Source organism: Pygocentrus nattereri, chromosome 4 (genome assembly GCF_015220715.1).
Source record: "Pygocentrus nattereri isolate fPygNat1 chromosome 4, fPygNat1.pri, whole genome shotgun sequence".
Classification (NCBI taxonomy): Eukaryota; Metazoa; Chordata; class Actinopteri; order Characiformes; family Serrasalmidae; genus Pygocentrus; species Pygocentrus nattereri.
Window position 1 is genome coordinate 46,956,459 of NC_051214.1, and position 22,189 is coordinate 46,978,647.

General features: G+C 39.9%; 1 protein-coding gene across 2 annotated transcripts in view; it reads left to right on the forward strand.

The window, feature by feature from the left end:
- Window positions 1–22,189, forward strand: part of mpp5b (membrane protein, palmitoylated 5b (MAGUK p55 subfamily member 5)) — a 45,119-nt gene that overhangs the window by 16,399 nt on the left and 6,531 nt on the right. For both annotated transcript variants that reach the window (XM_017695671.2, XM_017695672.2), the window contains 9 exons: window positions 5,114–5,191; window positions 12,094–12,216; window positions 12,764–12,925; window positions 14,260–14,337; window positions 15,956–16,139; window positions 17,212–17,280; window positions 17,670–17,741; window positions 19,818–19,985; window positions 21,826–22,028. In XM_017695671.2, the coding sequence (XP_017551160.1) occupies window positions 5,114–5,191; window positions 12,094–12,216; window positions 12,764–12,925; window positions 14,260–14,337; window positions 15,956–16,139; window positions 17,212–17,280; window positions 17,670–17,741; window positions 19,818–19,985; window positions 21,826–22,028 (1,137 nt within the window). The remainder of the gene's footprint in view (window positions 1–5,113; window positions 5,192–12,093; window positions 12,217–12,763; window positions 12,926–14,259; window positions 14,338–15,955; window positions 16,140–17,211; window positions 17,281–17,669; window positions 17,742–19,817; window positions 19,986–21,825; window positions 22,029–22,189) is intronic.

Below are 22,189 nucleotides of genomic sequence, written 5' to 3' on the forward strand. Positions count from 1 at the left end.
AACAGTGTGAAATGTGGACGCGTCAGACCACAGGACACTTTTCCGCGTCAGTCCATCTCAGATGAGCTCGGCCCAGAGAAGCCGGCGGCGTTTCTGGGTGGTGTTGATATCTGGCTTCGCTTTGCATGGCAGAGTTTTAACCTGCACTTGTAGACGGAGCGACGAACTGAGTTCACTGACAGTGGTTTTCTGAAGCGTTCCTGAGCCCATGTGGGAATATCCGTTACAGAATGATGTGGGTTTTTAATGCAGCGCCGCCTGAGGGGTCGAAGGTCACGGGCGTTCACTGTTGGTTTTCTGCCTTGCTGCTTACTTGCAGAGATTTCTCCAGATTCTCTGAATCTTTTGATGATATTATGGACTGTAGATGATGAAATCCCTAAATTCCTGCAGTTGCACGTTGAGAAACGTTGTTCTTAAACTGTTGGACTATTTGCTCACGCAGTTGTTCACAAAGTGGTGAACCTCGCCCGTCCTTGCTTGTGAACGACTGAGCCTTTCAGGGATGCTCCCTTTATACCCAGTCATGACACTCACCTGTTTCCAGTTAACCTGTTCACCTGTGGAATGTTCCAAACAGGTGTTTTTTGAGCATTCCTCAACTTTCCCAGTCTTTTGTTGCCCCTGTCCCAACTTCTTTGGAACGTGTTGCAGGCATCAAATTCAGAATGAGTGAATATTTGCCAAAAACAATAAAGTTTATCTGTTTGAACATTAAATATCTCGTCTTTGTAGTGTATTCGATTGAATGTAGGTTAAAATGGATTTGAAAATCATCGTATTCTGTTTTTATTTATGTTTTACACAATGTCCCAACTTCATTGGAATTGGGGTTGTATGATGAATTATACTTACATGACTAGAGACACAAATTAACCAAGTTAAAAGTCAGATTGACTTTAAAAACAGTTACACCTTTCCTAACGGAATATGTTACATAACCAGGATACCAAAAAAGGCAACTGTATTCCGTTGCAGTTACAGAACAAAAATACTGTAATCAAATTACAGATGGGTCATTCTCCATTTAGAGTGGGAATTCAGGTGGATACCTTTTTTTTTTCTTTCTTTCAGCCCAAAACTAAATCTTAATCTCCATAAATATCACCTATTATTATGATTGTAAAAAGGAGAGCTTAATTCCAAACATATTTTACATGTTATCGGTGTTATATGAATGTGGCGTAACACCAGTGACTGTGACTCCAGTGACAATATGGTTAAAATGGAGAATTTTGTAAATTAGCTGAATAATTTGCGGTCAGGTGACACTGTGCAAGTATTTAAAATCGGTAATAAAAAGTAGAATAGTTTCTTGTAAAACGTCTTCAGCGTTTGATTTTCCTGAGACTGAAGTCAGCTTCCTATTTACCAGCTTCTTGTGTCAAATTTTCCTTTTTCCACTTTAAATAGTGCCTGAGGCGCCAGAGTGTAACTGCTGCACCATTTAAGGTGGAACGGGAACAAAAAGCTTCAGCTTCGTGACTTTTTAGTGTTTGACAGTTTCTTAGATTAATTAGATTAAATTAATTAGATTAAGTGACCCCTATTAGTCCCACAACGGGGAAATTTCACCTCGGCATTTAACCCATCCGTGAACCACATACACACTAGTGAGCGCACACTCAGCAGTGGGCAGCCCAATCTGCAGCGCCCGGGGAGCAGTTGGGGGTTAGGTGTCTTGCTCAAGGACACCTCAGTCATGTGCCCATGACTGCCCCTTCTTGTTGCATATTAAACATATTAGAATATGTTTTAAACCAGCTGGAGTGATTATAAACGCAAATAAGTCCATTCGTCTGCAAATTATCAACGGTCATCATAAATCTTTCCATTTTGTTAGCTACTTAAGCTAAGATAAGATAATCCTTTATTAGTCCCACAGCGGGGAAACTCACTTGCTAGGTGAGATTGTTGTCTGTGTTATATGGTGACAGAAACCAGTGCACCAAACTTCAGGGTTAAAGGGTGAAGACCATTTATTGTTGCAACTGTTTTAGAAAGATCAGCACAGCTTTATTTTACTGAGGTTTAGATTATCTAAAAATCTTGTGCTGTGGAGCCACAACAGGGCAGTAAATTGAGCTGAGCTAAACTAACCTGTATTGTTTCTATGCATTTCTTTTGTTTGGAAGCTGTCCTGCATTAGTTGTTCCTCTGCAGCTTGGTTTTGTTTCTTCAGTGGTACACTGCACTGCCTCCTGACTCTATAGTTAGCTATTTTGCTCTGTCAGTAAAACCACTTCCTGCTGACCTGAGTGACCTGTTAGAGTTCAGAAAACCTTGTGGAACATTGTGGAGTCTACAGGCCTGTAAGGGAACCAGTGATTCATGGTTTTTAAGTGAAAACAAATGACTTGTCGTTGTTGCCCTTTTCTGCCTCTCATCGGTCCTGTAGTTATATCACCTGAAATAGGCTGTGACCTTGAGTGACATCTTTTACGAAGTACATACCCTTCTACTTCAGATGAGAATCTGTAAGACCTTCTCCAGAGCAGTTAAATTACTCTCAAACAAGGCTCGAGTGTTCAGCCACAGACCTGTCTTAGCATTGGCACCAGAAGACCGTTCTAAAGATGACAAAGACGTAGGAGAGATAGCAGGAGGTACAAAGACTGTTTTGACTCAGTAATATTCTCAAAATAACTGTTCACTAGCCAGTCAGCCCACAAATCTACAAAGTACATTATTTCCTATGTTTATGGTTCAGGTGTTTGTTTGTAATTCACCTGATACACAGGTTACCACAGTCTAATCATCCATAACCAAAGTGGTCATTAATTACAAATATGTTATGACAGTGGCTGCATGATAAATCCTGTTTTAACTCTATGGTGATATGAGCTTCTGCGGTCAACACATTGTTAAGGGTCGCGATGACAAACCTGATCGAATTACCTCATGCACGGTACCAAAGTGGTGTCATTAGGATGAGGAAAGTAACATTAGAGGCCCAACGAGTGCTTCCCTGCGCTGGGCTTGAACCCGACTCCCCAACATACAGAACAAGTAGCTTAACCAGCTGAATCACCACTACTGGCCTTTAAAAAGGCTTAAAATGTGATGACTAATCTCAATTGCAGTGCTGTTTGTTAAATGCAGAGTGAATGGAAGCTATAATAGCCACTGTCACAACAAACCTGCATCATCATAGGGAGATTTTTAAGCAGTTAAATGTGTAATTGTTCATTTTTATAGGCTTGCATTGAAATAAAAAATGTATCAGAAAAAGCTGGCTGTTTTTAGAGTCAATGGAATTGGCTCACATTTCACAGCTACAAATTTCCACAAGGTGTTTCAGTGCTTAAAATTGAGGTAATTACCTGAAGCATGCTGATCAGCCAGCTGTGGCTGTAATCTGCCTCTGGCTGCAGCTTGCGGACATTTGTGATGCCACGAGAAGACCAGAAAAAAATCTCTTGAAGCTTATGTGTGTGTTTGTCTTACTATTCTTGTGAGGATCACGTTCTCACAATGACAGGACAACATGACTTTTTTGCTTAAGTGAGGACATGTCGGCTGTTGTTTTCACCACAAATGACATTTTTAAATGTATTTTTTCATAAAAGAGCAGAAACATTGCCTGTTTGGATACTGAGATTAAGGTTAGGGTTATGTTTAGGTATAGATGTAGTTTTATTTGGCTACAGTAATACAAAAATCAGTGGAAACCTAGGGAAGTCCTCACAAGACAAAATGCTAAATTTCTGTGCAACATCAATACTACCACCTGAGAAGATGAGCCACAGCACTACATTCGTTTGTCAATATTTTTCCTTTGTTTTGCATTGCTTTTTGTTCCTTCTCTGCAGTTAACCACATATCTGTTTATGAACTAATAAAACCAAAAGAGAAAAATTAATCTGATGTTACTTATTCAGGGTTTATAGGCTATTTTACTGTATTACAATGGATTTTAAATATCGCAGCCTTATATAGCTATGTACCTCCTAAACTGTGGAAAAACATATTTCATATATCCATTAGGTAAATCAGTCCATATTTCACACATCTTCATTGGTTTTTGTTCACCACATTCAGACCAGGATTCAAACTTGCAATTTCATTGTTTAATTATATAACAGTAGGACAGACTGTTAAAAAAACATCATGATAAAGATATGAAACACCTTAAAATGTGAATAACATAATACAAAAATCCTTTTTACGTAGGCGACTAATGAAAAATGAAAGCTCATTAACTGAAACAAAACTGCAAAATATTCTAAAATGATTTTGAATAATATATTCAATAATTTTTTTTAAATATTATAAGTGATAATAGTAACTAATGACATTTTAGCAACATTGGGCTGATCCATGTTCCATTAGTGCTTTTTCATACTATTGAACATTTAGACACTGAAGCCCCTTCAAGACCCTGCAAGTTGTGACTGACATTACTTTCCTAGATATTTATGAACCATAAATTGCATGCATTAGGAATGCTTCTCTCATAAGAGTCTCAATGTAAACTACTGCAGTGTTGGATTTAGTCTAATCCAGTGGCCTAACAGCATATAATTAACACAACTTCAAGACTCAAGCAGCTCAGTTCAGTTTAGTTGATATAGTCCGAGAACATGTATAGCAGGCTTTTCAGAAATGTGGGTACAGTCCCCAAATGGGTACCAATGCAGTGTCTCCTTAAGAACGTGAGGTAGAACCACTGAGAGGAACCATGACTCACTAAGGACATGAGGAAGAACCACTGAAAGGAACCAACTCAGAAATGAGAAACTCTAAAAACATGAGAAAGAACTACAAAGGGGAGCTAAGAATGAAGATGAGAAACTCTAAAAATATGAAGTTTTTTTAGCAGTATAACCTTATGGTCTCTGTTAGATTCACTGTTTACAAGTCAGTTCTCACAGAAAAACTAACCTCAGGGTAGTGATGTGGCAGAATTCACTGCATTCTTCTTCCCTAAAAGTCTGACTCTTTGAGCACATCTGGACATAGTTGCAGAGCTCATGACAGCTGAAACTTGGTGGAGACTCAGTATTACTAGATGTCTGCATGTACATAAGCCCTAACTGACTTGCTGCTCTTTGAATAGTGCCAGTTTGTCCAAGCCGAAATGCCTTTCATTCATGTGTGTGATGTGTTTCAGGTGCAGAATGTCTTACAGTTCACCAAGCAGAAGGAGGGGATTGAGCTCAAAGCCCTGCTGACCAACCCACACTTTCAGGTACGTAATTCCCTTGCAAGTTTTTAGTCAACACAGTCATCTTGTGAGTAGTTTTCCGTTTGCATGAGGTGCATACAGCTGTTATTTTACTGATACAAGCATGACATCGGTAAACACAGAGAACTGTGTTCTCTGGAGTGATGGAGCTCCATCCAATTCTCTGGAAAGAGTTGGAGTGTTCAGAATTAAACATCCAGCATCAGTACCTGACCTCACTAATGCTGAGTCAAATTCTCACAGCAATGTTCCAACATCTAGTGTAAAGGTCTCCCAGTAAAGGCTGTTATTGCAGCAAAGAGGGACAAACTCACTATTAATACCCTTCATTTCAGAAGTAATGCTGGAGGAGCACCTTCAGCTTCTGGAAGAGTGAAAGAACTGGTGAGCAGTACCATTGGCTCAGTAAGCTTAGCACATTGAGTGTCATGCTCTTGGCATAGGAACACCGGTGCATTGTTCTCTACACACTAAAAGATGGTTCTTCTATATAGAACCATGAACACTCAAAGTGTTTGCTTGATTAAAGGGCTCTGGTTCTTCAGAGTGGTGGAGAATGTGCTGTAGATGGTTCTATACTAATCTTTTGTAACAAGCCTGACATTGAAACAAAGGAAGAACCCTTTTTGGAGATATATAGAACTTAGGAGATCTACAGCGTATTTTCTATCAATTTGAAGAACGCTTTCACAATGCAGAGAACCCTTTAATCATGGAAAGGGTTTTTTGAATGTTCATGGTCATGACACGGACCATTTTCTTTACTAAGGAACCCTGGAACACCTTCTTTTTTTAAGCGTGTAGAAGTTTAGTGCTTTCCTACACCAAGAACTTGACACCCAGTGTGCTAAGGTTACCGAGCTAATGGTACTGCTCATCGGTTCTTTCACTCATCCAAATGAACAGTCTTGTTCTCCTTTTTTCAAAGTCGAAGGTGCTCTTGTCCAAAAGTTTGTAGACATCTGCTCTTCCAGCATTTCTTCTGAAATGAAGGGTATTCTTAGTGAGTTTGCCTCTCTTTGCTGCAGTAACAGCCTCTACTCTACTGGGAAGGCTTTATACTAGATGTTGGAACATTGCTGTGAGGATTTGATTGAGCACTAGTGAGGTCAGGTACTGATGTTGGGTGGTCAGTTCTGAGCACGCCAGCTCTTCCCAAGGGTACTGTCTGGAGCTCCATCACTCCAGAGAACACAGTTCCAATGCTTCACAGGCCAGCGTTGGGGCACAGTGACCTTAGGCTCCCGTGTAGCTGCTCAAGAGCTTCCCATGCTGTTGTCCATTGCCTTTCTTTGGATATCATACATTCCTTGAAAATGATTCTTCAAGAGTTCTTTAGTGAAGAGAATTCTTTTATTTCAAACCACAAGTTCTTTATAGAACTGTTTCGTGCTCAGATGCTTCTTTGCTTGGTGGACCTTTTGGAAAAAAACAGGTTCTTCTAGAGTTTTGATGTCAAGCTCGGGTTGTTTAGTAAAGGCAGTTATTTTAGAGGGATTTTTAAATGCATAAATGGTTCTTCTAACTCTAATTGTTGGAGGATTTGTGGTATATAGTTATGTATAGAACATTTTTAAAACAGGTTTGAAATAGCACCGAAAGGGGTTCTTCTGCTGTTCCAATGTCTGTTGAACTGAAACCAGTTACACCAACTTCACACAGCGTGTGTTCCTGCACGTATTATCAGGTATAAGACATCACCATGAACCCAGTGCCAAACTGTCGCGTCGGTGGGAAATTGGCTTAGTGAGCCTGAGTCTGAGAACCTCCTACAGATCAGATTGAGGTGAACAGGAACTGTCATTGTTTCACCAAGTTGTCTAATCCGGTCTTCCTGGGATCCAATCCGAAGTGTCAGGAGGAATGTAAACATTTACAAGAGAATGACCAAGGTGTTGTTAACTGGACATGCCTTGAACAATATCTTCATTATAGTGGGAGACTTGAAGGACTCATTTTTATACTATTTATTTATTGTTGTGCACTGCTGGCGCTGTGCTGGCTGCACGGCTTAAATGGCAAAGGGCTCAATTTCTCCTAGAGACAGTAGAAAGTTCTTGGTTAGAAGTGAAGCTACTTTGGGGAGGATTTTTGAGGACAAGCTTTCTTTTCCATTAATTAGGTAGAAAGAAGCTTCAAATCATCATAATGGCAAGAACGGATTACGCAAACAATAGAATTGACATGTCGGGTTAAGGAGTACAGTAAGCTAAAAGGTAAATTAGCAAGGTACCTGGCTTATTAGATATTTTGCCTCACTTCGGCTTCTTTTCTCTGGCTGAATGGGTGAAAATCACGTCTCTGGCATTCATTTTATGCTAAATAAAGAAAGAATCATTGCTTACTTTATGATTTTGTTCTGTAAGGTACGAGTTACATTAATGCTTGAATTTATTAGTGTGTAAATCCGTGGCTGTGCTAGCAGTATGACTGGGGGACACCGCAGGGATTTCCAGCGGCTGTATGATAGATTTGTGTAATGTGTGCTGGTGAGAGAATTGCAGTGAAGGAATATGAATGAATGAAGACCGTTACTGCATAACATAACAAATGCCTGAATAAACTTTAAAAGGATAGATGGACTGAAACGGCTAACGATGCATCGAATACGTAAAAGATAACAGTGAACAAATCCTTTGAAGATCTGCAGTACTTCCTTTTACCCCTTAAAAGTGCTCTTTAACTTCAGTTTCATTATCTCGCCATGATCTTTTCAGACGTGTTGAGAGCTTTTGTAAGGCTTTTGTAAGTGCAGGGGTCACTCAGTGTCCAGCTGTCCAGCTCGACGCTTACCTGCTGGATTACTGGCAAATGTCTGGATGGCACTGGCAAAGTGGAGCTAATGTGCCCTAAGCACCTCCAGCAGGAATGATGGTATTAAGAGACCAGAGACCAGCCTGGTGGTATCCAGATTGGTTTAGTAGGAGAAGTGTAAAGGTGAAGAGGGGGATTTCACTGACGAGATGACAAAATGATTTCATTAGTAAATTTTTATGATGACACTATTTGCAATTAGCTGGTTTTCCATCCACATATTTAAATACATATTTTGACGTATCGAATGAGAAACAGATCTTAAGGCTGCAGCTTATCGTACAGTCTGTGTGTAGCCCTGCCCACTAACTACTCGCTTATGAGGTTCAGGGTTTAAAAGAGGCAGTGAAATAATGGAGGCTTCAGCAACACACACACACACACACACACACACACACACATCTTCTAAACCGCTTATCCTTCTGGATCACGGGGGGAACCGGAGCCTATCCTAGCAGTATTTAAGCAGTGTTATTATGCTGGTTGATTTTCTTTCGGCACATGTTTGAGGCTTCTGCCTCCACCTTACCGGAAGTCTCTCAACAACACATCTTCTGAAGCTCTAGCGCTTGTTTTTAAATATCAGGGCAAAACTGGCTGCCATGAGTTGCTCAATCTTTACTAAATCCACATTAATTTGTATAGAGCCGCATGTGTAACATCTCCACCTTATTTTTGTGCAATCCTGTCATGTTTTGTGTGGCCTGCCCAAATGCATATTCAGAAGAGAAGCACATTCTGCATTTATTTATGTACGCATCCTATAAACTGCATGTTTAGACTCATGTGGCAGTTTTGTGCATCACACAGGCATAATTTGTGCCATGTGTTTTGGCGCTGGGCTCCTGCTGGCTGTAGAGCAGAGATTCAGCCTCGTGACTGCATGCGGCCGCTGGGCGCTACCACTGACCCCAGGCAGTGTCAGATCCTATTAGGAAGTGCTGGAGAGGAAGGCCTTTTCTCCACCTCCTGCTGAGACTCCGTCAGAAACCCTCACTGCTTTCACAGCTTGCCTTCTTGACTGTTTCTGGTAATTAAAGTTGTAGAGCTTTCTGTGAGGTCCTGTACAATATTTTAGGAAATTACAGTGCAACCACATGAAATTGCAAATTTAACACAGTTTGACTATTTTGGTACAATTTTAAATAATTTTTAAAAATGCATTGAATTCGTGAATGTGCATATTTACATAATAATGGAATCTAGATAATAAAGCTTTATACAGTACGCTTTACAAAGAGGGGGTTGAATAATCTGAGGTCACTAGTGAAAATGCTTCTATTTTGAATTATTTGGTCATTTAATACAGAATTTGTCATTAAAAATTCCATTATTAGAATATTAGATTGCCAGTAAAGAGTAGAGTATTTGAAAGATTTGCTTACATTTCAGAATTTCTTTGATTTTTGGTATAATGTTTATGCTTTAGTGATGTGCATTTGAGCTGGTTTGGAGGAATTGATGCAAAAGTCTCTATTGAGCACATCAGATCCACCTGAACACGAGCTTCGTGCCAAGGCCTTAACAAGCAAAAAAAAAAAAAAAAAAAAAAAAATATATATATATATATATATATATATATATATATATATATATATATATATATTTAGATAGTGCTTTTTACAACAGTTGTTGTCACAAAGCAGCTTTACAGATCCACCAGAATAAAGATCTTCTCTATTTAAGATAAGCAGACCATCTTCACTGAGAGTTTATTCAGATAAGATATTGTTGGTGAATTGTGTTAAGTGTGGGCAGGATCGCTTACGTGATTGATGGCGCTGGCTGGCTACTTAACGTAAAGCAGGATTATGGAGGATTGTGTAGGTTGGGGATTAGCCTGCTTCAGGTTTGGTGCTGCAGGTAAGAGAACGGATGACTGTTATTGAGGTAAAGTTCTGCTGCCTTATTGAAATGAAGAGGAAGTGAAGGAGATCCAGCAGCAGTTCTAGACCTGCTAGGCTACTAGCATGTTGTGTAATTCCTTTACAGCATCTGAAAAATGAAGAGATAAATGACTGTCAATAGCTCATAGTTTTGTTCAGAAATCAGCGTACATGCCCCATAGCTCTGTATTGAGATTCCTAGATTGTGAGCAAATCTTTCACATTTCATATTTTTTACAAATTTTACACATATAAAACTAGCACAGACCAGCTTAAAGCAGTATGAAATGCATACTGGTCTGCACTAAAAAAAATTATTTATTTATTTATTTATTTATTTTGTGCAGACCCGTATGCATTTCATGCTGCTTTAAGCTGGTCTGTGCTGGTTTAGTGCTGAATTTGCTGGTCTCCCAGCACTGGTTGACCAGCATACCAGCATCAAAAACAGAACGTATGCCGGTTTTACTGGTGACCCAGCATATACCATGCTGGTATATGCTTATAACAATATAGTTGTTATACCAGCTAGCTAGTTAGATGTCCAGCTTTAGATAGTATGTCACTGTGGCATGTGCCCGACGATGACGGCTGCAAGAGGCCCGAACACCCAGCAGCAATGAATCTCGGCGAGGACGCCAGGGAGGGAGCCGCGAGTGGGGAGAGGGCGGAGCGAAAAGCCCGAGCTCACCCGACGGACGTGAGTGGCGGCAGGAGAAGGAGGACAAGTGAGTCTTGATCTCCGCCGCCCGGGCCCCACCCCTGCCCCCGGTTACAAAGCGAGGCCACTTCACTACACCTCATGTTCGACCCAGGCGGCCAAGCTGCCAGCTGGAGGCCATAATGAGGACGCGGAGCAGTGTGTTTCTGTTCTGTGTGTGAAGAGCCAAATAAATACATTCCACCAATTTATATTTTACTGATTGTCACTGATTGATTTGGGAGCACATGCGTCACCTAAATGATGAACTAACCTAACTTTGTGCAAATAGAGCACAATATAGAAATATGTCCACATATGCAGTCGAGACTGACGCGTTTCTTTTTTTCTGAATTCATACAAACACTTTCATTTTATAGTAAATTAGTTTGGGCTGGTTCATGTTTATGAACAGAGGCCTACAGATCAACATAGTAAAGGAGCTCATCTGTGATCCTGAGTTTAAAGCCAGTTTTTATTCAGCTTGTAACTGATTTACAAAGGAATCTTAAACTGAAACTTTGCTTGTGTGTAAAAAGTGATTTCAGAGCCACTCGGTTCTCCCTGATGGAAACTGTTTACCGTCAGTGTTTTGTGCTTCTGATCATTTTAATAGACGTCAGCGTCACTAATTAATGACGTTCTATTAAAAGACTGGTTTACCAAGAGAGACGCTGGAGGACTTTCACCTGAAATGAGTTCATGAAGCCAGTCTGGTTATAAAAATGATAACAGGGCATCAGAGCCAGAATTACTCTTTTAGTACTTTTACTTTATACTTAAGTACATTTGAAGGTAAATACTTTAGTACTTTTACTCAAGTTGAGGTCTAGAGTAAGAACTTCTACTTTTACTGGAGTGATATTTTACTTTGGGTGTCTCAACTTTAACTCAAGTACATGATTTGTGTACTTCGTCCACCACTAGTTGAGAATGATCCACCACCCAAAGAACCCCTGCTCTGTGATGGTCTTGTCGGGGTCCAGACTATTGAAGAACTGAGTAACAATGTATGTAGACAAACAGATGAACTAGAATCTGTAATTTAGAACTATGAAGTGCTCGTAAATGGTAAGTGAAGCTCATATAAGAGACTATGAGCATAGATACATGGAGGTGAATTTAATTCTCATCTAGATCGTCTGGATAACTAGTCTGGGCAGGGATCTGAACCCCTGTCTGCTGCATGGAGAGTTTCCCACTACACTGAACCATAATCACACATCATTTGGAAAACGTAATTGAATATGGGGTGAACTGAATTATGTTGTACAGCTGTAACATTCAGCACCTCCAATTTATTGTTTGCCAGCAGGAGACGATCTGGTGAATTTCTTTCTCCATCTATACCAGTATAAGTGTGTAAATTCTTGTTGGTATCATCTTGCATACTGTCTTTGATTATCTCACTGCGTTTATTTCTGTGTTGATCTGGTCACGCTACAGGTTCAAACATTTTTATTACATGTGTAAGAGCAGTGATGCTGAATGTGTTTGATCTGCAGGCTCTGATGGAGGCTCATGACTTTGTGGCCGAGCGGGAGCTGGAGCCAGAGCTCAGTTTGGCCCAGTATGGAGGAGAAACAGTTAAGCTGGTGCGGCTGGAGAAGGCTCGGGACATACCACTGGTACGTACCTGGAAACCTTAATACAGGCTACACAAGGCTAATATAGTAAGAGATAATGAAGTTAATATAGGCCGTTAAACGGGTGATTTAACTCATTCCATCAAATGATGTTTTTCAATAAGCAGCATCATTGTTCCTCAGTTAGTCCAGATGCAGACATTAATAAAAAAACATAGCTACGATTGGGGCTACCTTGAAGCCAGATTTTTATTTTTAATTTTCCCCATTTTTGTAGATAACTTTGGAGGCCCATTCAAGTAGAATGTCAAATCATTTACGTCGTATTTTGAAACAATGGCTTACTTTCTAAAAAAAAATCTGATTATAATACAAAATATTTTCATGTCAAAAGTGACTTATTATCCCAAAATAATCATTTAAGAGCAGAGCTTCAGTGCAAAACTACAGAAACACACAGACACTTCACAGCTTATTGACTTTACCTAAGGGAATGGAAAAACAAGCAAACTCTTTCATTAATAATGTATAATAATAATCCGATATTCAGAATTTTCTGTATGTGTGTGTGTGTGTGTGTGTGTGTCAGGGTGCGACAGTGAGGAATGAGCATGACTGCGTGATGGTGAGTCGAGTGGTGAAGGGTGGTGCAGCAGACAGGAGCGGCCTCCTCAGTGAAGGAGATGAAATCCTGGAGATAAATGGCATCCCTGTCCGTGGCAAAAACGTCAATGAAGTTCACAACATCCTGGTGAGACAAACCTCCAAAACACACACACATTGTTTAAACTTTTACAGACGCAGTGTTTGAACATCTTTTTTAATTTTTTTGTTTATGTTTATGAATACATTTATAAGCATACAGTCAGTGTGTGTACATTTAAACAGGATATTATGCAGTGGACATCTGGACTATCAAATAAGAAAAATAAAAGTATCTATGTCACAATTGGCCCCTCCCAGTCCGGTCCATGTGCGTTTTGTTTTGGTTTAAGTCCTGCCCCTTGTTTGGTGACTCCTCCCCGATTGTTTTCACCTGACCCTCATTATCCCTGTGCATTTAAGCCCTGTGTTTGCCGGTCTTTGTTTGATATCTCGCTCTCTGTTTGTTGTTTGATTTTGGTTTATGTCATGTCTCTCCCCCGATCTGTCCGTATTGGCTATTTGACCCTGGACCGTTTTGACCACGACCCTGGATTTGCCCTTAATAAAAGTCGCTTACCTCCGCACATGGGTCCACCTCATCGCTCCGCGTTACATCTAAGTTTTTTTTTATTATTATTTTTGTTTGTTTGCTAACATACCAAAGCCCATTCAGCCTATTTTAGCCCATATTTGATAGTTAATTCTGTATTCTTCAGCCCAGACTGCTTTGTGAATGAGGTTTTGTGTAGGGGTCAGCTAATCAGAAAACAGCTCATTTACATATATAACTCTCAATCGCACACTAACAAAAAACAAAGCCTGTTTCATTGTTGGGGATGAAGAGAGGTTGGAACATGGTCATACAATTGATGTAAGAGGAGTTCAGTGTAACGTTTGGGAGCGATGAGGAGGCGGATGCACATGCGGAGATAAGAGAGATTTATTATGGGCAAATCCATATTCAGGGTCAAGACAGTCCAAGGTCAATGAGCCAACATGGAAAACAGGAGGGACAGACATAACAAAAAATAAACACAGGATAAACAGAGTACGGAGGCCGGAAGAATGACGCTAAACAATAAAATCCAAAGCATACACTACAAACACTACTAAACAAGTCAAACACCGGGTAAGGTCTGAAAACAAGGGGGCTGGACCAGGAAGAACTCAAAGAAAACAAAAAGCACATGACAGGACTAAAAGGTAAACAAAAGCACATGGGGGAGTGGGAGAGGCCAATCGTGACATTCAGGGGAAAAACACACAAGGAAAATGTGGAATACCGACCCCAAGCCCAACTTTGTTTTTGTACGTTCATTACATGAAATTTTTCATTTTTATTTTCAGTTTTCTGCCTGTCGGCCTTTCATTGTGATGCACCAGGATTAAGGAGTGTTTTTGTAAAATAATGTCTGTTTTGCTTGTCTGTCTTCTCTCCAGTCAAACATGCATGGGACCCTCACCTTCCTCCTGATCCCCAGCTCACGGCACAAAGCCCCGGCACACAGGCAGACTGTGGTAAGAGCTCCACTACAGCTGGGTGTGTTCAGGTTATCGAATGGGGCAAAATAAATTTTAAACACACTTTATTTGATGGTCCCGCATAGATGATTTCCAGTGCCAAAATAATCAACAAACTTTATTGTGATACTCTGTTTATTATCATTAACATTAAGGTTAGGATTAGGTTCAGGAGTAAGTGTAGGCTTTGCCTTGAGGTTAGGGTTAGGGTTAGGTTTAGGGTTAGATTTAATGGAATCTTTTACACACAACTTCAAGTTCAGTTACATGTAATAGATATTTCTTTGAATGTTACTGAAAGACAGACTAAGCATCTACAAACCAAGTGTTACCAAATCTCTTCTTCATGTTTTTTACAAATTCATCAATAAAACAATACAATTATATTGTAACAAAATACTCTATTACTTATTATATTGTACATAATAATAATAATACTGTATTAAATAAGTAGATTATATTAATATTTATCGTTCTAGTACATTTTCACAGTATTATATACAGTCGTATGCAGAACATCCTGGGCAGATGTTTTCAGAAACACTTTATTTCGCCAAGTATGCTACACATACAAGGATTTAGTCTTGGTGAATGCACATGTATGACATGTCGAACACTGAACAGACCAGATAAACACACAGGTTGTTAACAATATTCCTCTGAAGGACAAATAATAATAATAATAATATTCTTTAAAAAAAAAAAAAGTTTTGTTGCTTTTCCAAGTGCAAAGTAACAGATTTTGTTAATTTTCTGAGTAAAAATAAGTTAGTACTGTAACAGGTGACAGGGGGGCAGGCAAATCAGGTTTAATAAATCAGAAGGCAAAGAGAATGAATGGTCAAAGAACAGGCAAAGGCTGACATCCAAAATCACAGCAAACGCGGAGTATACAATATCTCAGGAATTTGTGGTCTACAAGTTCCAAGTCCAAACAGAGAAAAGCCAAAAACTGCCAGCAAAAGTACAAGAGGGTGTAACTAGAGACGAAGTCGGTATAAACGGGGAAAAAAAGGGTCATAACATGTAATCACAGATAATCTAGAGAACCGCTCGTATGCTCTTGGGAGAGAGCTACTATAGCCCAGTCTTAAATACTGCCTTAGTAGGTCAACCTACACAGGTGCGTCTGTTCAATAATCAGGAGACTGTGAGCGCTGGTAGTGACGGGCCCTTGTCCCGAGTCATGTGATCTCCCGATGCAGTCTGGGAGATGGAGTCCGAGTCCGCCTGAGGCGTGACAAGTACATCCAGAAAACTTTGATGTGGTATTTTTACTGCAAATTTTATTGCACAGTTTCGGTTTATTTTTTAACATATTGTGAAAAATAAATGATAAAATGTGTTATAACTTTTGCACAGGCTTCATTTTATGTTTTCTCCCTGATATGCTAAATTAGTTACACAGCAAATAGACAGTAATAATGTATTAAAATGTGTGTTCTCTGTAGTGAATGTATTAAACTGTTTACACTTAGAAAATCAACAAAACTTCATTTGACCACGGTGCTCAGACTTTTGCATACAACTCTATATGAATTTAAAAAACTATTAAATACTGTTGTGTTATTATACAAAACTTACCACCCGAATACCACCCAAAATATTTCCCCAGATGCATGTGAAGGCCTATTACAGCTATGAGCCTGCGGATGACCCGTACCTGCCCTGTCGAGAGCTCGGTCTGTCCTTCCAGAAAGGAGACATCCTGCACGTCCTCAGCCAGGACGACCCCAACTGGTGGCAGGCCTACAAGGACGGAGATGATGACAATCAGCGGCTGGCTGGCCTCATACCTGGTAAATGAGCTGATCCAGCAAGACTACAAACAACTTGCTTTACAACCGTTAGCGTTTACACCAGAAAGAAAAAAGAATACAAATATGTAAAGAATACCATGCAGATGATCTAGCAGAGCAAATAGATGTGTTGCATGCAACTTTGTGTTTGAATTGTTTTTCTGAATTTATGTTTCAAGCAACTCGCAACATGCAGTTAGTTTGAACCGTGTGAAGCCAGCCTTAAATTATAAAGCCTTTCATGTTTTAGCATCTAGTTTTATAACACCTGGCAGTGCAACCCTAGCATTATAGTGATTAACATTACAACAGCATTATCATACTTATTTTTGTGACAGTCACCATAAAAAACACCTGGCATCACATTTTGTGTTAAAACACCTGGCACTTAGTATTTACACCCCTAGTATTATTACATCTAGCATTATTACATCTAGCAGTCGTGGGCTGCAGGTTAGGGATCTGGCCCTGTGACCGGAAGGTCGCCGGTTCGATCCCCAGAGCCGACAGTCCATGACTGAGGTGTCCTTGAGCAAGACACCTAACACCCAACTGCTCCCCGGGCGCCGTGGATAGGGCTGCCCACCGCTCTGGGCAAGTGTGCTCACTGCCCCCTAGTGTGTGTGTTCACTAGTGTGTATGTGGTATTTCACTTCATGGATGGGTTAAATGCGGAGGTGGAATTTCCCCGTTTGTGGGATCAAAAAAGTAAATCTTAATCTTAATAACACTTAGCATCACTTAACATTATGACATTGGCTTTCCAAAAAGACCATTACCACACTGAAAACAGCTGACATTGCAGTGCTGGAAATGTCTTGTTGTTTTCAAGGCTCTTCTTTCTGTAGTTCCTTTTTGAAGTTCAAAGTAACAGTAAGCGTGAAGTGTTGATTTTGCAAGTCTGCAGTGTTAACTATAAATAAGGTGTACATAATTTGCACAAATATATATAATACATTTTAAAGCTTTATAGATACTTAATGGTACAGAAAAAGGTTTTAAAATGATATTTACCTGCTGATGGCTGTGTCCGTGTAATCGCTCACTGTTCTGCTTGCTTTGTTGTGGTAAGGGAAGGGTTTCCAGCAGCAGAGAGAAACCCTGAAGAAAGCTGTCACAGACCGAAATCCAGATAATCCAGGTGAGAGGACTGCGGGCAGGAACACGCCGTCCACTCCTGTGGACCTGCATACATAAATGATATGAACAACATTACACTAATATTTCGTTAGCGATCTAGAATATCTCTTGGTAAATTAGATGCATATCATCACTGTTGGAACAAAACCTTTTATGCCCATTTTTCAGCTGTATTTATTATATATATTTCTATAATACTTTATATATTTATTTATTTATTTTACAGAATTTGTAATAAAAAAGCATCATTTTCATCTCATCACCTACAAAGTTACTCTTTTAGAGATATGAGGTTTTGTTATGTTTGATAGGTGTAGATAAGTATTGCTCCGCTTGATACAGTTTAATATCTGAATACTCAACAACAAGCCATTGTCTTTCTACCTTCAGGAAAACTTTGGTATGTTAAAAAGATCAAGAAGGCAAGAAAAAAGAGCCTTTATAACCCCAGCAGGAATGTAGGTGGGTACTGCACCCTCACTTGCACATCATTCACTTTTATTGTTGTTGTTGTTGTTGTAGATTAATGTAACGAAGGGTGGAAATTATTTTTTTTTTATGGTTATTAAACAATGTCCATTAGTGTGGAATTTTAATTAGCAGTTGAAATTATTACAGAAGCTCTCACAGATTATACTCAGTGATTAACCCCTTAAATATTAATCCAAAATATGTGTTATAATTTCCATTTCATGCTGACTAGTTCGGTAACTCCTGTAAATTATTCAGTGGCTTCTATAAATTATTTAGTATCTGCTGAAAAGTATTATGTGTCCACTATAAATTAATTACTTATTGTAATTATTGCAAATTATTATGGAAATACTATGAAATATTCAGTATATACAGAAGATTATTCAGTAAATACTTTAAATTACTTAAAATTCTATCTACTATAAAGTATTCAGTAATTATTACAGTGTATTATGTAAGGTACTATGAAATAACTGGTATGAAACTAATGAGTAAGTTCTTTTGTTTTTAGTATGAGGAAATGTGGACCCACACACTGACCCTTAGAGTTAAATAACACTCTAAAGTAACTTTTAAGGTCAATGAAAAACATCTTTTTCTGCTTACGCTCCACTCTTCTCCATTAATAATGCAGCATCTCAGTGCTGTCAGTGAATTTCTTTGATAGGTGAAGAACCTCTTACAAAACACAATATTACTTTTTTAATTAAACAGCTACATGAACATAAATATACTTCCCACTTCAGTCACCTTTTGTGGCTACGATGATGAAAAAGATCAGTAATGTTTTTTCCAGTAATTCTTAATTTTGTTCTGAAACCCACTTGGAAACTATTGCAGTGCATCCAATACTAAAGACAGCATTGAACTTCTTTTACACAGTGATGGGGAATACAGCAGCTCATAGAAAGCTCCAATTACAACACACTGATCACTTTTACTGACCGACATGGACAAGCACCACCTACTCTGGAAGCAGATTTTAATCAGTTAACAGGGACAAGGATTCAGACAAAGGATCCGACTGGATTTCTGTTGAGATGGTAGTGAGGGAGTATCAGGGTGGGAGCGCCGGCTTTCACTCGGGACTTTTCATCATCCTCTCTCGCCCTGTTGTCCTCCATGCTGCTGTCAGAGATTAGACCTCAGTGCTGTCTCTTAGTGCTCTTACAGCACATAGACAAAACACCTCCAGCCTCGCAGCAGGAGTCCTCAGGTTGTGCCTGAGTGGTTCAGGACAGTGCTGGGGTCAGCAGACAGGTGCATAAACACAGACGGAGCAAAGGCTTCTGGGTACTGACAGATCCCTCACAGAGACAGTAACCAAGATGTTTTTAAAAGCAAATGAGTTTAGATGAAAATTGGTTTGGGACACAAATACACGTTTTTCATTTTTCAGCATCAGAAGCCGCAACAACTAAATATACTTTATTTTTTTCAGTGTTTATTGAGTCCATTCTTTACCTTTATTACAGCTTCCATTCTTTTCAAAAGACTCACGTTCAGTTTCTCAAAGAAATCTGCAGACACACCTCCAACGTTCAGTCTTAGAAGCTGGCTGATCATTTTCTGAAGCAGTCAAACACATTCAGTGGTGTTGAGGTCTGGACTCTGGTGCGTGGTCAGTCCACTGTTCAGCTCCTTTGTTTGATGTGTCTTCTCAGTGAGGCTTCTTGACAGCTACACATCCTTCCTTATGCAAGTACATTATCTTCTATCTAATCTGCTCAGAAACTTCTCATTAAAAACGAAGAACTTGTTCTTAATGTCCACAGTGTTCGGTGTCTTAACAAGGTTTAAGTGGAGAATTGTAACCTGATCATGCAAAGCTCACAAGTTAGGACACTACATTCAACCTTTAAACCCTCAAGCCCCAAAAATTGTATCAGTCTTCTTAGACAAGAAAAAAAAATTAACCTGCAGGTTAATTTAAAGAAAATAATCCTGTTGTGTTCAGCCTCAAATCAATTAGAACTAGTTATGACTGTAATTATGCATTCATGGGCTTCTGCTGGTATGGATGTATTGCCTCTTAAAAAGACTTTGAACATTTTATTCCCCCAGAATGCTACACAGAAGATATTCTGACCTATGAGGAGATGGCACTGTACCATCAGCCAGGCAACTGTAAGCGACCTGTGGCCCTGGTTGGTCCAGCAAACAGTGGCCATGATGATCTGAGACAAAGGCTACTGTCTGTAGAGCCGGAGCGGTTCGTCGGCGCTGTGCCGCGTAAGAGCTTTAAACATCCTCTGAATGCAGTAATGGAGAAATTAGAAACAGATCTATATTGGAGTAATATTAGCTGTGTGCATATATAGTACCCCTCGAAATATTTGAGACAAAGGCATGTTTTTATTTACAATCTATTCATACTTGGTTAAAGTAATAATAAGGGGTATTTTATACGTTTTAGCTGTAAGATGTAGAAATTACAGCAGTTTTTATACCCCCTCCCCTTTTCAAGGTGTGGCAATGTTTGAGTCTTTGTTGCATATTATTTGCATGCTGACTGCTTGAAGTCTGTGACTCATAGACATCACCAGGGTGTTCAGTATCTTCTCTGGTGACCTTCTGCCAGGCTTGCACTGCACCTGTCTTCAGCTCCTGCTTGTTTCCGCATAAGAAATGCATGCTCAGTGGGACTCAGATCAGGTGACTGACTTAGCCAGTCAAGATTTTTCCAGTTTTTAGTTTTGAAAAACCTCTTTGTTGCTTTTGCAGTATGTTTGGGACCACCGTCTTGCTGTAGAGCAAAGCACCGTTCAGTGAGTTCGGAGGCGTTTTCCTGAACTTGAGCTTATAAGATGTTTCTGTTACCTCAGAATTCATTTTGGTACTGCCATCAGCAGTTACATCATCAGTGAAGATGAGTGAACCACTGCTTGTGGTAGCCATACAGGCTGAGGCCGTAACACTCCCACCACCATGTTTCACAGATGAGGTGTAATTCTTTGGATCTAAGAATCTTTTCTTCTCTAGATTTTGCTTTTTGCCATTGCTCTGTTACAAGTTAATCCCAGTCTTATGTGGCTGACTAGTAGTCTGGATCTTGCAGTGTAGTTTCCGTATATATGTTCATGAACTTCTGCGGACAGTGGTCACTGACAAATCCACACCTCCCTCCAGATGAGTGTTTCTGATTGGTCTGACAGGTGTATGAGGATTTTTCTTCATTCTAGTGGGAACATCAGCTGTGGAGGCCTTGCATGGCCTTCCAGTCTCTTTATGATTATTAAGCTCACCAGCTCTCTTTCTTATTAATAATGTTTCAAACTGTTGATTTTGGTAAGCGCAACCTTTGGCTGATGTCTCTTACTGTTTTATTCTTGTTTATCAGCCTTATGATTCTAGTTCTCATGTTGGCAAACAGCAAAAGCAGAGTCCAAAGATGACGAAAAGCCTAGAGTCAAAACTAGATGCTGAAAGCTTTCTCATACCTGCACTACTAAGTCGATTAAACACATTTAAGCCCTATGTCCCAAACAATACGATGCCCTGAAATAGGGGGAGGCTATGTATAAAAATTACTGTAATTGCTACATAATAAAACTAAAATGGATTAAAAAAACTTTGACTACTTTAAGCCTAGTTAAGGCATAAATTAAGTTTGAGGGGAGGATGATGCCTGAAACACCTCCTCCTTCCAATATAGCGCCCTGTAAATTCCCATTACTACTTTCCCATTCCTGAGGCAAAGTTTTCATAATCCCCACAACCCTGTTCCTTAGTCCTACGTCAGTCCTTCAACAGATCAATGGAGTCCCAGCTTTCTAGCTGCAAGCAGAACCTGCCAGGAACTCCTGACCAAATTCTGAGTCCACTCTCTTCACTCAATCAGCCTCCCCTAACGCTACCACCAAGTTAAAGGCACAGTCCAAAGTTAGCTCCCACCTTGTAATTATGTAATAATGTAATTGGCTGATGGGCTTTCTTATTCTCCCAATAATGACACTCTTACAACCACAGCACACCAGTGCCAATATCTCGTGGTGTAGCACGTCCTCTTCCGTATATCTGTGTGATTAACTGTAAGTTATTCGGTGTGTCTTGTTTTCCATCCATGTTGCAGACACCACTCGGAGCCCCCGGGCCACTGAGCTGAACGGGAGGGAGTACCACTTTGTGTCGCGGTCAAGTTTTGAGACCGACGTGACGGCGGGGAAATTCGTCGAGTTTGGAGAGTATGAGCGCAACTTCTATGGCACCAGCGTAGACTCGGTACGGGAGGTGGTTAACGCTGGCCGCATCTGCGTGCTCTGCCTCCACACACGAGTGAGTACCCGCACCCTCTCACCACGACGTCCTGGAAACGTGTAACAGTGTAGAGTGAAAACAATTCTAATTTAATCAAATCTATTTTACAATATTCTCCACTCACCTCAAATGTAATCATTTAGCCGAGACATGTTTGGTGGACGAAAGTGCGTTGCATA